Source organism: Calidris pugnax, unplaced genomic scaffold (assembly GCF_001431845.1).
Source record: "Calidris pugnax isolate Ruff unplaced genomic scaffold, ASM143184v1 scaffold42, whole genome shotgun sequence".
Taxonomy (NCBI): Eukaryota; Metazoa; Chordata; class Aves; order Charadriiformes; family Scolopacidae; genus Calidris; species Calidris pugnax.
Genome location: NW_015090920.1, coordinates 13,855,503 through 13,874,114, shown reverse-complemented (window position 1 = coordinate 13,874,114; position 18,612 = coordinate 13,855,503). Strand labels below are relative to the sequence as shown.

The following is an 18,612-nucleotide window of genomic DNA, read 5'->3' as shown; positions in this document are numbered from 1 at the left end:
TAAATTTGTGAAGTTTTGCACCAATTATGCAAAATGACTATGCTTCTTGCTAGTTCTGCCTATTAATGTTTTCTGTTTCTCAGTAAAAGAAAGCTTTTTCCCAGTTCAGGGGTGCTGCACCATAGAGCTTGGCTAGAAAACCATTTGTTTTTTGAGATTGAATTGGTCTCAAGTACCTGTGCTAAAAAGCAGAAGTTGACACCAATGCACAGCACAGAAGCCTCACGAGGGATTTTTGTTTGTTTGTTTTTATATATGAGACTAAGTAAACCTCATTTATCATTTTGTGCAGCTCCTGCCCGGATTTATTTTTAGATTGTGACCCAAGGGTAAAATGCCTTTCAGCTTTTATATTTTGTATGCAACTGTCTTATTTGCCAAGTTTTACTGATTTGCTTGGAATGGTGTAATTATTTTGTGGAGGTTTTTTTATTGCTTCTTAATATGTACTTTAGCAGCTGTTCACTACCATATAGATTGTTTTTGCAAAATCTGCATATTTGAAATACTGTAAATATTGCAAGAAAATGTTTAAATAGAATTAGAAACTCTTTTCCTACTATTTGTTTAGATCCAAAGGCGGAAACACGACTGTATATTATGGTGAATGACTTTGAATTTCATGTGTACAACCGTTCTGAGCTGTATGGACAACTTCAAGAACTATTTGGCTTGGATCCCACAATAATTCCAGCAAAGAAAGATGATGAAAAAGCACAAGTGAACGGGAGGCAGAGAACACATACCAATCTTGAAAGGTAAATTATTATTCATTTTGCTATTTTGTTGATGCTTTGTTCTGCAAAGTGCTGAACTAATTGGGTAATGTTTTGTTAACATGTGCTCTGGAGGCCAAATGGTTGAAGCACAGCTGAGAGAGAAATTGCACTGACAAGCCTGACAGTCTAAATCTTTTTCCTTTCCTCAGACTTCCTACCATAATAATTAAAAATCACAACGAAACAAACCAAACACTCTTTGTTTAATGATCAGAGACAGGTTGAAAAATCTATTTGAAGCACACTGCGGAAAGGGAACATGTGTCAAAGAAGGTTATGCTTGCAGAATAATAATGGTATTGCTTGGTAGAAGTAATAGGTGCTCGTTGAAAAGACAAAGTGTGAGGATCTGTGTGGTGTTGGGAGGACTGACTTGGTTTTTGAGCTTTAAGCTTGGACTGGTTTCACAAATTGTCTTTTTAGGGGGAGTGCGTTTGTGTATAGCTACGGAAACCTTTTCTTATTTGATTCTTTTTTTTGAGGTAGCCCAGAAAACACAGTGCGGGTTCATGTGTAGTGGAGTTCGATGTTCAATAAGGCTACTCTCATTGGGCAGAATCACATCAGACTGATTTATTGGCAGGAGCAGAGAAGATCTAATGAGACTTGAGTCCTTTCACTGCTGTTGGCCAGACCAGTGCATGTGACTAAATTACATAGTGGGCAGCTGTGGGATGCTGTGGCAGCCCTGAGTTTGGGGAAGGGCTGTACCTCCAAGCCAGGCTTTTCACGTTTTCATCTTAGGCCCTTATTGACAGTGCAGGAAGGACTTCTGCCTTTGGAGGGGGTGTGTCTTGGGAAATGAAAAATCCTGCACCTAAATAGGAATATTTAGAACAGACCAGGTTTCCCTAAGGAACATGTATTGAACTATTGCTCTGGGTTACACATGACATGCTTATTTTCTGCCTATGTCAGCTCAGTGTACTAGCACCCAAGACGTAGCTGTGTGTGCTTTGGGCTGGTCTTCCAGGCTGTGGAGGAGTCTGCAGTAGTATTCTAGCAGGTCCCTTAGAGGAGGCACCCTTGTGGGAAGGAGTGTTCCCTGAGATTTGTGCACTAGACTCCTAGAAGAAAAGGTTGGTTAGCTGTTCAGTGGAAAAGACAAAATAATAAACCCCATTTTTTCCCATAGTGTTAAAGTAAAAACAGAATCTCAAGATCCTTCTTCTTCGTGGAGATCGCTTATTCCAGTCATTAAAGTCAACGTGAGCACAGTAAGTGAAAAGACCCTGATAATGAAAATATTTAGCAGTATATGCTTAAAAATCTGGTTTGCCATTCAGTTTTCTTATACATTCCTTTTGAGTTTTTTTGTTCTTCTTCGTGTTTTAAAAAAGTTTTTAAATGACACCACCAGCACTCCCGTGACACAGGCACAAATCCTGCTGGTGGTGATGGAACACACAGTTATTTTCTCTGTTGTGGGAAGTTTCAGGGTTTTTTTTTCTTCTTTTTTCTTTTCTTCCTTGCATCTTTTAATAGGGATATTTGGACACATTCCTTAAAAGTTGATGTTGCCTCTCCCCAAAAATCCAGGAAAACTGGTATAGAGGTGATAGGAGATAGAATATTGAGAGTTTAAGGTACAAGGTAGTATTTTTAGATGTGCACAGAATATGGCCAGGATTTTTGTCCATGGTCTTTATTTACATATGGCTGGTTAAAATATATTATTATAGGGAAATTATATATAATTATATGTAAAAGAGCAGTGCATAATGAGTAATTGGATTTTCTTTTCATTTAGGGTCGCTTAGCATTTGGGAATCATTATCAGCCACAAACACTTTGTATTAACTTTGATGATGCTTTTTTGACATACACCACAAAACCACCTTCGAGCCACCTTGATCAGTTTATGCACATCGTGAAAGGAAAATTGGAAAATGTTAGAGTCATGCTGGTTCCGAGTCCAAGATATGTTGGTCTTCAAAATGATGAGTAAGTTTGGGGTATTTTTGTTTCTGCATTATTTTATTATTTATTTTAAGAAAACGAAGAAAAGTAAGTTGGTTGTTTTTCTGTGGCTTAATTTTTCTTAGTGTGTTTAGACAGTTGGCATTTTTACCATGCTGAAGGTTTTAAAAACGTTGGATCTTTGAAATGATTTTATCTATGGAGAAAAGTACTGTTTTTCTGTCTCATCATAGTTTTTGGGTTGGTTTTTTTTTTTTTTTTGGTGTGTTCTGCAATATGATTCATCACAGAATCATAGAATGGTTTGAATTGGAAGGGACAGTTAAAGGTCAACCCCCTGCCATGTCCAGGGGTATCTTCCACTACACCAACTTGCTCAGAGCCCCATCCAGCCTGGCCTTGAACACCTCCAGAGATGGGGCATCCTGCTGTCAGCTTTTATTTTCTTTCACTCAGGTACTGTAGCTGTACGCAGGCTTTGATAGCACTAAATTTCTGGGATAAATGCAAAGTTTAAGGTGTTGACTTCTGTAGAGCTGACTCACATATAGTTTGGAAAATACCTTGTAAAAATGGGCAAAAGTTGCTCAGTAATTGCTATATACCTGTGTGTGCATAAGCAGGGTTACGCAGCTTTAACAAACTGAAAGGTAATAAGTCAAACAAAAGAAAGGGCTCCTTTATGAAATGGTTTGACACTAGGATTCTTGTTTAACCAGCAATGTTAAATGGTATGTTTTATGTGCATACCATATTAACATCCCCAATCAATATGGTACAGACGTCATATCCAGAATTTTCTGTATTATCTTATTAATGCTTACAATGTTATATATTCAACAGATAATTTGGACAAAAATGCTAAATTTTAAAGCCTTTCACAGGTGTCATTTGCTCAACAAAAAATAAATAATGTATACTATCCTTGGACAATTGTGTGTATGGGTGCATGTAAAAAGATTACACCTATTTTATATTTCCGAAGCAACAATATCCAGAAAATGAATTATGATGTTTGGAATTAAGCCGTGCATCATTTGACTATACCTTAATTGGCTTTGTATCAGCCAAATACTGCTCTCTATGATATGCCTTTATGTGTTTCCAAAGAACATTCTGTGGATGTGGAGAGGATCTTACTCTTCCAACATGATGACAGGAAATTTCTCCAACTAATACTGAAAACAAACAAGATTAAATAAAATAAGATTAAGATACTCAAACTATTAGCTTTTTCTCCTGCTTCCGCTAAGTATTTTCTTTCCATGCTGTTACCATCCCTGTAGCTCCTGATGGCTGAAGGATGGCATGTGTGCAGAAAATGTGCCCTAATTTACTGGGTAGATTTAACAAATGACCCAGTTCACTGGAAATGGGAATGTTCGAATCTTTAGAGCCTGCCCTCTTATGCTCCTTTGGCTTAAAAATTAAGCTTGTTGTCTTAACTACCAGAAATTCCTGCAGGCAATGCATGTATAAAAGACAGCGAAGTGACTTGATGAAATTTGTAACAGACTGACTAATCGATAAAAGCATCAAAAACTCACCTTGAAAATTGTCTTATGTTATGAACGGGAATCTCAATGCCTCCATCTCTTTTTGCAAATAAATCCTCCAAAGCTCAAGGAAAAAAAAATAAAGGTCATGCTAGGAAAAGCGGATCAGAGCAGAACAAGTTTGCAGAGCAGTGACTAAGCAGGCTCAAAGTGGAAGTTTAGGATAGATATTAGGAAATACTTTTTAATGGTGATGATAATCTCATTATCATTCATTGCCGTTGTCTAATTTGATTTTGCAAATGGCCTGTGGTGAGGTTTCTAAGGTTCTGCCACCTCCATCAGCTAAGTCCAGCAAGGTGTAATTATTCCTGCTGAGGGTGGGTTGGGTGGCCTCATTAGGCATTTTCCCATTTTCTGCAGAGGTAGTTTCATGTGCGCTTTAAGTTGAGAATACAGCTAAAAGAAGCAGTACTGTTGTATATATATATTTTTTTTTTTTTTGCATGGCTGTACAGTGAACACTGATCATGGAATTCATTGCTATTAAGAAAAAGTACAACTCACGCTGCTGTGCCACCATGCTCTTCCCAGTCTTGCTGACCTGTGTGTGCCCATTGAGGAGTGTGGGCAGAATAAAACGCGTTCTTCCCGTGAACTACTATTTATGTATCTCTAAATGCTTTCCTTCCCACTTCTGTTCCTGAACCACTAAACAATTTTTTTCACATCTTGCTCTATTTGCATCTCTTGGGGAGGGCAATTCATTTTGGGACAGAAAAAAATAATAGTTGGAAAATTGGGAGTGAATAGAAAGTATTTCATCTTTCACTGCTGTCGTTAGTCTCAAAATAAAATTGATCTTAAGGTTACTGCTGTGTTGCTTTCTGGCAGTACATGGAATCTGCATCTGCCGTCTTACTTATTTTCCAAGCTTTCCTGAGCTTGAGCTGTGGTCAAACGAGCAGTGTGCTTCACGCTCTTAGACCTTGTATTTCTCTCATTGGAATTTTCTTTTTGTCTTAAGAGGTGGAAATTTAGAAAAGTGGCAAAAATGACTTTTGCAGTAAAACTAGAATTTTCACATTATAATATTATTACTACTATAAAATGTAATATTATGTAAATTAACATGTGGTAACACTGTAAGAAAGAGATTCTAATATACCAATATAGTAGTGTTAGGCGAAGTGTTTCGTGTATTAGTTTCATCACTTACATCCTTTTATATTGAAGGAAATGTTATTAAGGAACAGCAGCCTTTTTTTTTTTTTCTTAACTAATGGTCTAATTACTGAAGATGGCTTGTCCCTTTGGTTTAGAGTGCTATTTTAGTAAGAAAACAATTAGCAAGTGCAAGAGTGATGTAGGACAAGGAGAAAGGAACTCGATGTAAAGAAACATTGAAAGTAAAACTTTGGTAGTTGGTTGTGGTTTATAATACCTGAGAAGTGTCTTTGTGGAGAGGAACCTGGTATCTTCATGCTTGAGTTAACTAAACATTTAAGTTACTTTATGTAATAATAATCATAACATAATGATCAAGTATTTTTTGCAAATCAGGGCAGACATAGCCTAGCAATGTGACAGTTGCCTTTTTGATAGGAGACTTGAGACTAGGTAGACTTGAATATTCACAGTGTTTATTTTCAGAAGCTCTTTTAGTCCAAGAGAGCAGATAGACCAGGAATCACGGCACGATAGGGAGGGAAAGACTAACTGAAGTTAGAACCTGCACTTCAAATTTAGCTTACAAACAGCTGCATTTGGACAGACTGTGGTGTGGCCCAGGCACTTCTGTCTATTCTGTCCACCCTTCTGCTAATGTCATGGGCCCGATGCCTGGTAGATATGGCAGCTGGTGGCTCTTGCAGGCAGCCTGCAGTCAGGCTGCTGGCAAGACCAGCACAGACGTGCAGAGCTGGTGTCTTGGGATTGCATAAAACTTGAGTCTTGCCCGCAAAGTCTTTCTGGTCAGGTGCTCCATGCAGTGTATCTCCACTGTTGGCTTGCTTGATACAGATAGCAGTTTTATTGATGGTTCTGTGGTTAAATATGTAGTACATACGAGCTACAGGTGAGCCTGACATATGTAATCTCTTCTATTGTGCATAATATGTTGCATTTAAAATAACTTGAATTCATAAAGATTAATGTCAGTGCATTGCTTTTTAATCTTTATCTTTGCACTCTTTTCCATTGCAGACCACCAAGGCTGATGGGTGAAGGTTTTGTTGTAATGCAGTCCAATGATGTTGATATCTATTACTACATGGATGAACCAGGTACCTTCTTTTCAATACAAAGATAAAATTTTAAGAGATTTGAAGGCTATTTGTTAATTTAGTTGTCTGGACTTGGTGGACAATTTCTTTTTTTTTTTTTTTTTTTTTGGAAAATTTTTTTTTTTTTTTTTTTTTTTATTTCATGCTGAACAATTTCTGGGCTGAAAGAGTTAGTGTAGAGCCAATAGTTAGTGGAGCCAATAAAAGCCTTCATAAGTACGCTTATGAACGCTTTTAAGTTTGTAAGTTATTTTTTCTGAAACAAATAGGAGAGACTTCATGTTTCATATTTAGAAGGGAGTGAAATTTTGAGCTGCGGTTCTTTTAATGGTTGTTTTCAACTTCTAGACTGTTTCATGTAAGAGGGCTGGGGAGTTCCATAGATAAAATAACTGTACATGTAGAACAAACATTTATCAGTGAATAGTTTTATATAGCTGTATGTACTCTGTCAGCAGTGCCTTCTGCAAGCCATGCATGGAAGCAATTACTCTTGATATTTGTTCTTGAAACAAGTTCTGTTTTAAGCTGTAAACTTAAATCATGTAAGTTGCCAAAAGTATTTCAGGAGAGGAAACAATTTCTGGTCAGTACCTGCTGGGGTTTTTGGGAAATTGATTTGATGGATTGATTCCTGAACATTGCGGTGTCTTTTTCACTTTAAGTTCAGTGTGTTATATTACCATTTTGCTGAAGTTTTTTTTGGTTTGCAAGAGCTTTTGCTCTGACTCCACTTAAAATATTGCCTGAATCTTGAACAAAGGTAACATGTTCAATAATGATATATACTAGTATAGGATAGGTAGCAATTTTGGGTTGCTGCTGAATGACTATTTGAATTTTTACTAGTAACTCTGGGTCTGTTGTAGTAAGTCTTCCTTATTATTTGCTCGCATTGTCTGTACAAATTATTTTAAATAAATCTTATTTGTTTCAAAACCTGATTTGTAAGTAGCGTTTGTAACTGAATGTGGAGGTGTGAAAGCCTGTATTGGTAAAAAGCATACTTAAGAGATAAAACTGCTGAATATGTCAGCGTTTCACTGCCATCAGTGAGCAATGCTCCAGAAAATCCTGAGGATTTTTGGTCATATTCTTGCCCTTCCCCTGGGAGTCTGCGTTGAACTGTGGCTCGATATTTATGTAACGTAGTGGTCTCAAATAAAACTGACATCAGGACACTTTAATTTTCCTGTGCTTAGGAAACATTGTTTCATGTTAATTTGAAGCAGCTTCCTTTAATAATCCATTTATTATATTCTATAATATAGGTCTTGTACCAGAGGAGACGGAGGAAAGTAATGATGGAGAAACAAACAACGAAGACAGCAAATTACAGGATCTGCCACCATGCTGGGGTTTGGACATTGTTTGTGGAAAAGGAACAGACTTCAACTATGGACCTTGGGCTGATAGGCAGAGGTATTATCATGATTTCCATCTTCAGCTTTAATCTTTAATATCTGTTATTCTTGAGAAAACGCTGTAAAGTTTCCAGGGTGTGATTGCTCAGACTTCGAATTTGTATGAATTAGACATGGCAATCTGAAAAAAGAGTCCTGTCACAATGGTTCGGTATTAGTAAATTCATTGTCTTTTATCTTGTTAGGCTTCCAAAGTTAGGATCGCTCAGTGAATTTTTATTATTAAATTAATAAATTATATTCCTATTTTTTGTGAGCAAAGTAGTTTTACTTTTTATTAAGTGTTACATACTTAAGGGTTTAACATTTTAATTGGTTATCCTTAGACTTGTCAAGCTCCTGTTACCTCATGGGTGAGAACACACTGCGTGTTGATGAGAAAAATTTAGTGAAGTACAAATCTAGCTATGAAAATGATGAGGGGGAACCACTTATCCCTGCCTGGGAAAATCAACAGCCTAATGTGGTCTCCGAAGTATTTATTATTTAGATATTTTAGTGACGAAATATTAGGCCAGAACTCTACCACTGTTCTTTACTTAGCCCTCGATGTTTTGTGCATCAGTTTCTGGTGGAGACAATAGGATTGTTTAGAGAGTAAAAGACTATTAAGTAAAAGTGACATAATCAGTGCTTTCCCTCTTTTCCCTTATTAATTACAGATTGATACTTCTCTTGGCCTCCATTAATTCTCCTGTGAAGCTATTATGATTAACTGTCTCTTTGGTCTGCCATCCTCACACTCCTAAGAGTAGTCATTAGATATGACAGTGTCTTAGAGAATTTAAGAGAAAGTGCCAGTGTCTAGAACAGTGCTTTGCTAGGAGCACGAAGTCAGTGAATCATTAATGATATTTTTAATATCACCAAGAATGCTTGCTCTATGATGGTATGCTTTTAATAATTTTAACTGGCTAAATGGAAGGCAGTTTGGTGCCTATGCAGCATCCATAGAGTTTATAGATACATACCTGGGAACACTTTTGCATCATGCCATAGATAGAATATAAATATTTGGAATGATTCTGAATGTTTTCGAAGCACGAATCTGTAGGAGTTCTGTGGGTTTTGCACTCTTAAATTCATAGAAGGACTTCTACAAATACAGCTCTTTAGTACACTGTACAATAAAATCTTGGGTTTCCCCAGGCTTTTGACGATGTGTGTTGTGAAGGTTTTGTTGTTGGGTTTTTTTGCCTTTTTTTTTTTTTTTTTTTTTTTTTTTAAATTTTAAGCTGCTATAGTGGTCAGGTGCTGTGTTCAGGAAACTGCTACCTCCCCTAAAGACCTAATTCCAGCCCTGTGAGACCTATATAAGCTATGCTGTCTGTGCTTCATCGCTGTGGCTTCAGTTTCATGTAGCTGCATGTACAGATACAAGTCTGTAGAAATGTAGGCTTCATTTGACTCCCATTCTGAGGTCCTAAAGTTTTTTATTTTGTTTATTTTTGGGCATTACATAAATTATTTATGCACAAACAGAAGCATAAACAGATTACTTCCTACTATGTTTTTGTAGCAGATTTGTAAACCAGAGGTTAGGAATAAGAAGAAAAACATAGCTTGTTTGCTATCTAAATGAAAATATTTTTTTTTCTGAATCATTTATGATCTGTCCGGTTATGGCTTTTATCCAAAAGTCACTTCTTTGGGAGATTTCAGTAATGAGTTGGAAGGCATCCATGATGAAGACTTGAAACATTCTTTCTTATCACATCCAGTGGTTGTCTAACGACTCAGCTAACTGGAAAACAATTAAGTGAAGCAAATGGATGCATAAATATGTATAAATATATATATATTTCTTCTGTGAATAAACAACTCTCTTCTTTTTTTTTTTTTCCTTTTTTTTTTTTTTTCCCTTCTGTCTTCCTCACTAGGGATTGCTTGTGGAAGTTTTTCTTCCCACCAGACTACCAAGTTATGAAAGTCTCAGAAATTGCTCAGCCTGGGAAACCAAGACAGATCCTTGCTTTCGAACTGCGAATGAATATTATTGCAGATGCCACCATTGATTTGCTTTTTACCAAAAACAGGGTAAACAATGAGAATTTATCTAGAAAATAATTTGTCTATGTTGATTACACAATGCTTTTTGGTTGTATTTTTACTTGTTTTGGGTGTTTATTACAGAACATTGGTTTTAAAAGCTAGGAGATTTCTGTTTTAGCTTTCCATAATCATGTTTAAATGCTTCAAAGAGAAATACTGGCTGAGAGACATTAATATTTGTTGGTTTATTTAAAGTTTCTTTTAAGCCTTAAAGCTACACCTTAAGCCATGACAGCTCCTGCAGTCTTGGGAACTCATGTTCTGGACATTTCCTGTGCAATTTTTCATTACAAGGATGCTCACCATGATGAAAAGATAATTTCTTCTGATATTGGATGAATATCGAATATTACTTGAGAGATGATAATGAAGGGAAAAAAAGATGCATATGTGTAGGGATTTGGATTTTTCTTTCCCTTGCTGCTGCTGTTATGAATGGGATGTAGTGTGACTTCATTGTATACCTGGTTTCTTCCTTTTTTTTGTGTGTGTGACTGAAAATGTTAGAAAGTGTACTGTTAGAAATGTATTTTCATTTGCCCTCTTACGCTGTTTGTATTTGTGGACCTAAGACAGCCTAAAATTTGTGTTATTTGATATCATTGCTCATAGATAGTTCATTAGTAAATTTTCTGAAGGCTAGAAAGACACCAGTCATCTGGTGTCTTAATCTAGGTGTGGATAATGGTAGCCAGAGGCATAAGGTACACTGGTTGATGTGCTGAGCCAAGAAATGATGTTTGGACTTTTTTACTTTCTTGCAATACAGGAAACTAATGCTGTACATGTAAACGTTGGTGCAGGATCATATTTGGAAATAAATATTCCCATGACAGTGCGTGAAAATGGTGAGTTAAGGCTAAGCTTAATTGTTTTCCTAATGTTTTTCCGGAGCATTTTTCTTAATTGCTATGTGTGTGAATGTCTTGTAGTGTTTTTCCTTTGTGACTTTGAGTGGTATATTCTTATGTAAAGGAGCAAAAAGTGTTTGCTTGTACATTTCATTGCAAGATATTAAAGCATGTATGTATTTAAATAGTGAAGTTACCTCCATGTTTTCTTTGGATTAGGAAACACCAATTCCTTAACTACTAGACAGTGTATCGTTTAACTGTGTGTGTATTGAAGCATATCACACATATATTGTCAACTCAAAGCAGGAAGACATCTTCAGTAGGATGACCATAGTAGTTGAATCATGCTGAGAAATGCATTAAGAAACTATTTTAATAATAGTTATTTAAGCAAAACAAACTCCAAAATCCAAGGGGGAGATAAATACAAGGTTGTGGGTATGTTCCTTGCATTTACTCATCTTGTTGGCTGGTTTGAAGGCCTTTGCTAATTTCTTTCTCTTTATTCATTCTGGCATATTTGAGTTTTATTATGCAACTTAAAGATCTCCAGAACCTGAGCATTTCCAGACCCAGCAAAAAAACTTCTGTCATCTCTCCTGAATGAAGGCAGAACATGTTAAGCTCTTCACTGACAAACATGAGAGGACAGAATTATAGTAGTACTAATTTCCGTTGTTAGTGGACTGCTGAAATAACTGGTGAAAATTGTTTAAATATTTGTGTAACTTTTATGTTTGAGTCATTATGTTTTATCTTTTGTTTGCTAGGCTATTCACCTACAATTAAAGGGCAGCTTCTACATGTTGATGCCACCAGCAGTATGCAGTACCGGACTCTCTTAGAAGCTGAAATGCTAGCTGTAAGTTTGCATCAATAAGTGCAGAGCTTCAGTATCTAAAGGGTTTTTTAATAAAGAACATATTTATTTAACTGTAGAGTGGTTCTTTATGTTCTTAAACAATACAGAAATATGCCTTTTGAAGGTATTTTGCGAGTCCTCTCCATATAAGGAACTTATATGCACACATAACTATGCACGTGTGTAACCTTCAGTGACTTAAATAATTTATATGCAGAGTTATGTGTTTTGAAAGCAGTGGAGAGATTGGAGTACCATTTACAAATCTTTCCTCATTTACTGTGTTCATATGGGCTTTACCTTAATAAATGATTACACTTGCTAGCTGTGCTGCCAAACGTGAGTGCATAAGCACTTAAAATTACTTCAGAGTACTTAAACTACTTGAGACAGATTTAATACTGCATTATTCTTTTGTTGCCTAGTATTTCACTTCTGCAGTACTGTAATTCTGTAGATTACCTTTCTCACTGGTTTTTAAATGACTTTATTAGAGTTACGACTTCAATGTTTAAATTACAGCATCATATCAATGGTTGAAAAATATTATATTCTGAGGGATTTTATCTTTAGTGTATTGTGAAAAGTGATCCTTTTAATGAAAACTTTGGTTTATAAATTGCTTGGTATGTCTACTGCAACAGTATCACAAGTTCATTGTATACCTTTCCAAATAAATGAATACACTAACACTTGACCTTCAAATACAGAGAGAGAGAGAGATTAAATTATTAAGGAACTGGAGAGTCCTTCTGTTCATCCCAGCAGGAAAACAGTTTTAATTATTCAGCAGAGTACATATGTGAAAACCGCTGAGCTACAGGGTGAAACATTGTCATCTTTTCAAGTAATTCTGATGCTTTAATATCTTGTTCACAGTTCCATATTAATGCCAGCTACCCCCGGATATGGAACATGCCACAGACATGGCAATGCGAACTTGAAGTTTATAAAGCAACCTATCATTTTATCTTTGCTCAGAAAAGCTTCTTTACAGGTAACGTCTTTATTAAATAAGTTGCGTATCAAATTAAATACTCTTTCTTTACCATCTTTGTTCAAAATTTGCAAAGGTGTACAAGGTCAGGTACTCTGATTTCATGTATGCCAGGCAACAAATTGTTTCTGAGGACAAAGTTCCTGATGTTTTCTGTTGCCTCTAAGTGTCTACGTATGTGATATTCTTATATTTGAGATATCAAATGATTGAGTTTTCTAACATCTAACTAAATCTGATCTTTATGTTAAGTGATCTTAAATTTCAGATGAATTTATTTCTATCAGAGCTATTGATTTGTTTAATATTTGTTATGTAGGATTGTGATTTCTCTGTTATCCATCTCTTTGGCTGACTGATTTTCAACTACTCAGGCTTTAGGTTGTGTCCCCAGTGCTGGCAGATGGTGAGGGAATGTAATTTGCTCCTTAGGATTTTAGCTGTGAAGAAGAATACAGGCACACAAGGCAGTACAATGTGATACAGCGTCACCAAACTGTTGCTGAAGGTTCCAGCTGCAGTAATGGAAAGAATATAGCCCCATCAATGGGGCACTGCCTGGGCTAATTAGCCCTGCTGGGAGGAAGGATTAATTAGTGTGGGCATAGTGCCATGCTAATAAAGTTATCCTCCTAGTGAGGCCAGAGCCATTGTCTGTATAGTGCTGCAGTACACAGCACCGTCTACCGATCTATTCAGGGCAAACAGGAACTTCTACAACAAAACTGTTCTGCTGCGTTAGAAAATATTACTAATGTACACAGAGCATCAGGGTGGAAAACCAAAGGAAAGCAGTTGGTAGTCCAGTGCTTTTAGGTCAATGTGTAACTTTATTATGGAACAAAACTAAACTTGAAAACTTAACCAGACCTATGGCTTTCCAACTTAAAAAGCAGGTGAGAAAGGGGAGATGGACTCACAGCAAGTATTTGTGGAATATCTGCCTGAGAAATGGGTACTGTTTATTGTCCTTATTTTCCTTTTTCTGTAAAGGAGCAAGCAGTTAAGATTTACAATTTACGAAAAAACAAAACCTTAAAGGAAGAAATCTCTCACCTGATTGTTACTAATGTGCTTTTGTTACTTTGTGTGTTTAGATTTGATCCAAGACTGGTCCAGCGATAGTGCACCTGATATTTTTTCATTTGTTCCTTATATGTGGAAGTTCAAAGTCATGTTCCATCAATTTGAAATGATTTGGGCAGCAAATCAACACAACTGGATTGACTGTTCCACCAAACAACAAGAAAATGGTGAGATCACTTTTTTAATTTGGAAGAGGACATATTACAAAAAATATGTACTAAATATATAGTATATGTATGGAGAGAGTAGAAGAATTATAAAATTTTTACTAGAAAAATGTGTGTTCAGTGGTAACTACCCATTTTGCTACTGTTGATGTGCATAAATCATCCTAAAAACTGTTGTAAGTTCTGACTTTGTAGAAATGCATATCTTCTTTGGGGAGAGTGCAGTTCTAGATCATGTTTTAGCATTGATTTTTCAAGACCCTTTGAATTTTTGATTTAGTTCAACAGTTTGCAGAAGGCAGCTGTGAGGTCTTGACATACATTCAGTAAGCTAACTAAAAACATTCACCTTGGAATAATTTTTTTAAGTAATGTTGGAAAAATACCATTTGTACGCCATATAAGTAGAAATGTTTGTTTCCTGTTTCTTTCAAAATAGGAGATAACATTGCTAAATTCTAGGTAAAACTAAGAAGTACATTTCAGAAAGGCAAAACTTTGTTTAATGTGTGGTTTGGTTTATATGCGGTGGATTAAAAATCATGCAGTTGTGTTCTAGTTAAAAATAAGGCTCCCTTCTTTATTAGAAGCCTGAAGAACTTACAGTGTGTGTTTTCTTGCCCAAAATACAGTATGTAGCAGCAATAGCAATAAAGGTGTAAGATATTATTTTATTGTCTGCTTGAAATTTCACTGTGCTGAATACGGTGTCTTTGTACAAAGGACAAACTGTAGGGATTCAATAGTTTCAGGATAATTTAGTACTATCTACTCTAAATGCGCAGTATCACAATGGTGATTTCCTGTGTCATGAGTTCTTGAATATCTTTTTGTTATTTTTACCTGTATGTTTGATAATTTGTCTAAGAACAAAATAAGGAGTAATTTTGACAGATTTTTGTTTATTTTTCTTCTTCTCTCCCAGTTTATTTAGCAGCTTGTGGAGAAACATTGAACATTGATTTCTCCCTGCCTTTCACTGACTTTGTTCCAACCACATGCAATACTAGATTCTCTTTAAAGGTAAGTTCTTCCCCTCTTGCCCCTTTTGTCTTCTAAATGTGAGATAATTTCTCTACCTTCTTCAGTCAGAAAATCTGCGATGATGTCTTTCTTGAAAGAAAAATACTCTCTTTCACTTTGAGCTCATAGAATTTTTCTTTAAGTAACCCAGAGTTACATGGCTTCTGTTGCTTAGATGAAGCATCCAATCATAGGCTGTTTTAATTTATACATGCGGATATATATACACAAATAAAAATATATTTCAAGAATATATATACACATATGCTTCATACATACATATATACACACATTTAGTATGTATATTTATATGTTTAGACTGTGTATGATTGCATAATATGTATGTATTTCATCACTTGGGAGTCTGTTCCCATTTATTTAGAAGATGTGAAATCTAATATATGTTCAAAGATAAAAATCAAATACCGGAATGAGTACCCCTCAAACCATTTTGGAAAGCCATCTTCCAGATTTCTAAGAGTTTCTGTACAATAAGTAATGATGATAAAGTGTTTTTACCAGATGCAGCTAATTCTTCGAAAGACTGTACTTCTTGTCTTCCCTAAAATAGAAGCAATCTACTGCTACTAAAAATAAAAAACTAGTTGATGGTGATGTTGGTAATTCTGTATAATTTGATAGCACAGAAAGAAATGTTTTTTTTTTTTTTTTTTTTTTTTAAAGTATGGTTTAGTTGTGATGTAGGGTAGCCTTGGGCCAGTCACTTAACTTTTGCAATATGGCTTGAACAACAGAATGGGAATCACTGAAAGCCATGCCCTTGTGTTTTACAGATTGCTGTGGTGTGTTATGTACAAATTACTGGACTTGTAACAGTTCAGAACAACAGAGGTCTTAGGATTGTACTAGAAATTGGTGGGAGCTGTGGTCAGCAATCACATGTCAAAATTGAGATTTCTTGCCTCACTTTGCCTGTAAAGTGAAGATGATGGTGCATGTGAACATGCAAATAGCATGAGCATTATACCTAAATTAACCTCCCTGTTACTAATGTTTGATTTTAGGGAGAAGATGTTGATCTTCATTTGTATCTACCAGATTGTCATCCTAGTAAATATTCCCTTTTCATGTTGGTGAAAGATTGTCAGCCTAATAAAATAAATCCTGAATCTTGTATTTCTGCTGAATGTCAAAGTGGTCAGAAAACGGGCAAACCCAAATGGAGGAACATTACTCAAGAAGAGTGAGTTTCATTGTGATAAATGTTTCCGTTTTTATATTGGCTCTTATTTACTTGTTTTGTTTGTGATGAAAGCAACCTCATATGTTCATGGAAGATATTTAATAAAAGTGTGATGTTTCCTTTTGAAAGGGCTGGATGGGTTGAATGCTGGACAGTCCCGAGTGTTGTGTTTACAATTGACTACTCATGGCACCCCATTTATCCTCAAAAGGCAGATGAGCAGTTAAAACAATCCTGTAAGTGTCACTTCCTTTTTTTCTTGTTAACGTGTTTCATTTCAGGAACTGCTGTGACTTTGTTGGATCTAACTGCTTAAATTTGCAGAAATTAATTTTGAACTGAAGTACCATTGTATGTCATGTGGGAGAATGCTGATCTTTAGAATGCACCAGCTTTGATTTAAAAACTGACAACATCTCATGATGCAAAATTTCAGAAAGTGTCCCAGTTCCCTGTGTAGAAAGAGGATACTGTCTGAAGTTCAATTCTCCTTGTCCTTAGCAAAGTGGATCTCTTAAATGGGTTGTTGCATGACATAAAATGTCACTTGGTATATTAAAAGGAAGTACAACATTTTTGGCAGTATCATGTTCCTTAGCCTTTCTAAGCTTTTCTTCTTTGGATGTTGTGATGTTGTCTTAAGATCAAATGCCTTATATACTAGCATTGTTGAAGTGAGCCGTGGCCGTCAGATACAAGTGTTAGACTGGTCAGTCTAACGCTAATTTCTAAATAAGAATTTTTAAATTTTAAATGTCTAAACAATATTTCTGTATAAGAGATATTCTATAGGTATGTATGTGCCTTATGTAAGGTTATAAAATGCTTAAACACAGACATAAAAGTAAGTTATTTTAAATGCAAGGGGAGGTATGCAGGAAGTTCTGAGATTAAATAGAAGCCTTTCAGGTTGAGATGGTGGAAGCAGAACCAATGAAGGAGAGGTACTAGATGAATAATGAGGGCTAATTTGAATAGGCCTCAATCAGCAGGTGTTAGAAGACATGCTGGGTAGTGTTTTTAGGTTTTGAGTTCCAACAATTCCAATCTGAAAGAACTCCAATTTTAGAGGATGGAGCAGAAAAAGTAAGATTAATCCCGCAGATATTCATTAAGTGCTCTTGTGAGACTATCAGTTTGTGTCAAATGTGCATACTTGAAATTTGAAAACATTTACTGGTAATCGTAGCAACTGAACCTGTATTGGCAGGTTTGTACATACACGGGTAATCTTGTCTGCAGTTTTCTTCAATGAATAATCCAGCACAGTCGTCCCCCATCCCCCCCTTTAATCTGTGATGCTGATAGAATGTCTTTGTTACAGTAGCAACTCCTCTCTTTTATTGATTTTGTGTCAATCACTAGAACTCTTTACCTCTCTGAGAAACAATTATGTTGCATTACTAGAGATGCAGCTTTCAAAAAAGTGGTCATTTACCTAATTCGTAACGCATAACATAATGCAAGCACTCGGCAAGCATTGTGGGCAAGGATGGTAAATGAAAGCCTGGACGGTTTGCTGGCTACAGGCGTACATTCACTGGCGTTCTGAATGTGCTGGTTCTTCCAGCTAAACTGGCACCTGAAATCTTACTTCATCTGGAGCATTGATTTTTGTAGGGTTTTCCCATAAAGTTCTTTGCTTCCCAGCAATCGTTTTACATCTCCAAAGCACTTCCAGTTATTCACTTCCTTCTCATCACTTTTCTTCACTTAAAAAAACCAAAGTGCTTTCTTCTCCCTAACTCCAAATAAAAAGAAGGGATAGGAAATACAATTTGAATTTTTAAACTGTTTTGTGACTAGGGTAATTGAATTGTTTGAGAGGGAGTTTTGGCCTACAGAGCTACTGGTTCAGAATGGATTTTTAATACAACTTTTGCAATTTTCCTGTTTATTCACTTCTGTTTATTCTGCAGTGGCTGTGTGGTTGTGGGAAATCTGCTGCACTGAAATGAAAGCATGTCTTTGTTTAACTTGAAAAGCAAGATAAATAAATTGAAATTTTTTTTCAGAACTTGAAGGATATTTTTTTTCTCTTGCTTAATTAATGTGGAGTAAAGTATTCTTTATTTTTGTGTCTTACCATAGTTACTACATAAGAGAAACAAGTTCTGTAGCATAGCCATATTAACATAATTACACAAGCCAAATTAAAAAGATGCGAAAAGCTGTGTGTTTGAATTTTGACCATCAGAAGCCTAACTTGTAATCAAAATCTGTTTTCTTCTTTATTTTGCTCCAAAGTGTCAGAAATGGAAGAAACGATGTTATCTGTGCTAAGACCATCGCAGAAACCGGCCGACAGTGTGATTTCATCCCCCACAGCTTCAACCCGCCTTCCCCTCGACCCTTCCGAGCTGCCCCCAGATAAGCTGCACGTGGAGCTGGAACTCTCCCCAGATTCCCAGATAACCCTGTACGGACCCCTGCTCAAAGCCTTTCTGTCCATAAAGGTAGGCA

The 18,612-nt window shown here is 36.2% G+C and overlaps 1 protein-coding gene across 1 annotated transcript in view; it reads left to right on the top strand.

Annotated features, from left to right (window-relative positions):
• KIAA1109 (KIAA1109 ortholog) overlaps nucleotides 1-18,612 on the top strand; it is a 116,771-nt gene that overhangs the window by 18,744 nt on the left and 79,415 nt on the right. Inside the window, exons 6-19 of the mRNA XM_014949955.1 lie at nucleotides 572-758; nucleotides 1,915-1,996; nucleotides 2,530-2,723; nucleotides 6,401-6,480; nucleotides 7,752-7,902; nucleotides 9,785-9,941; nucleotides 10,726-10,804; nucleotides 11,581-11,672; nucleotides 12,552-12,669; nucleotides 13,767-13,922; nucleotides 14,848-14,945; nucleotides 15,971-16,149; nucleotides 16,279-16,385; nucleotides 18,397-18,605. Of these exons, the coding sequence (XP_014805441.1) occupies nucleotides 572-758; nucleotides 1,915-1,996; nucleotides 2,530-2,723; nucleotides 6,401-6,480; nucleotides 7,752-7,902; nucleotides 9,785-9,941; nucleotides 10,726-10,804; nucleotides 11,581-11,672; nucleotides 12,552-12,669; nucleotides 13,767-13,922; nucleotides 14,848-14,945; nucleotides 15,971-16,149; nucleotides 16,279-16,385; nucleotides 18,397-18,605 (1,889 nt within the window). The remainder of the gene's footprint in view (nucleotides 1-571; nucleotides 759-1,914; nucleotides 1,997-2,529; nucleotides 2,724-6,400; nucleotides 6,481-7,751; nucleotides 7,903-9,784; nucleotides 9,942-10,725; nucleotides 10,805-11,580; nucleotides 11,673-12,551; nucleotides 12,670-13,766; nucleotides 13,923-14,847; nucleotides 14,946-15,970; nucleotides 16,150-16,278; nucleotides 16,386-18,396; nucleotides 18,606-18,612) is intronic.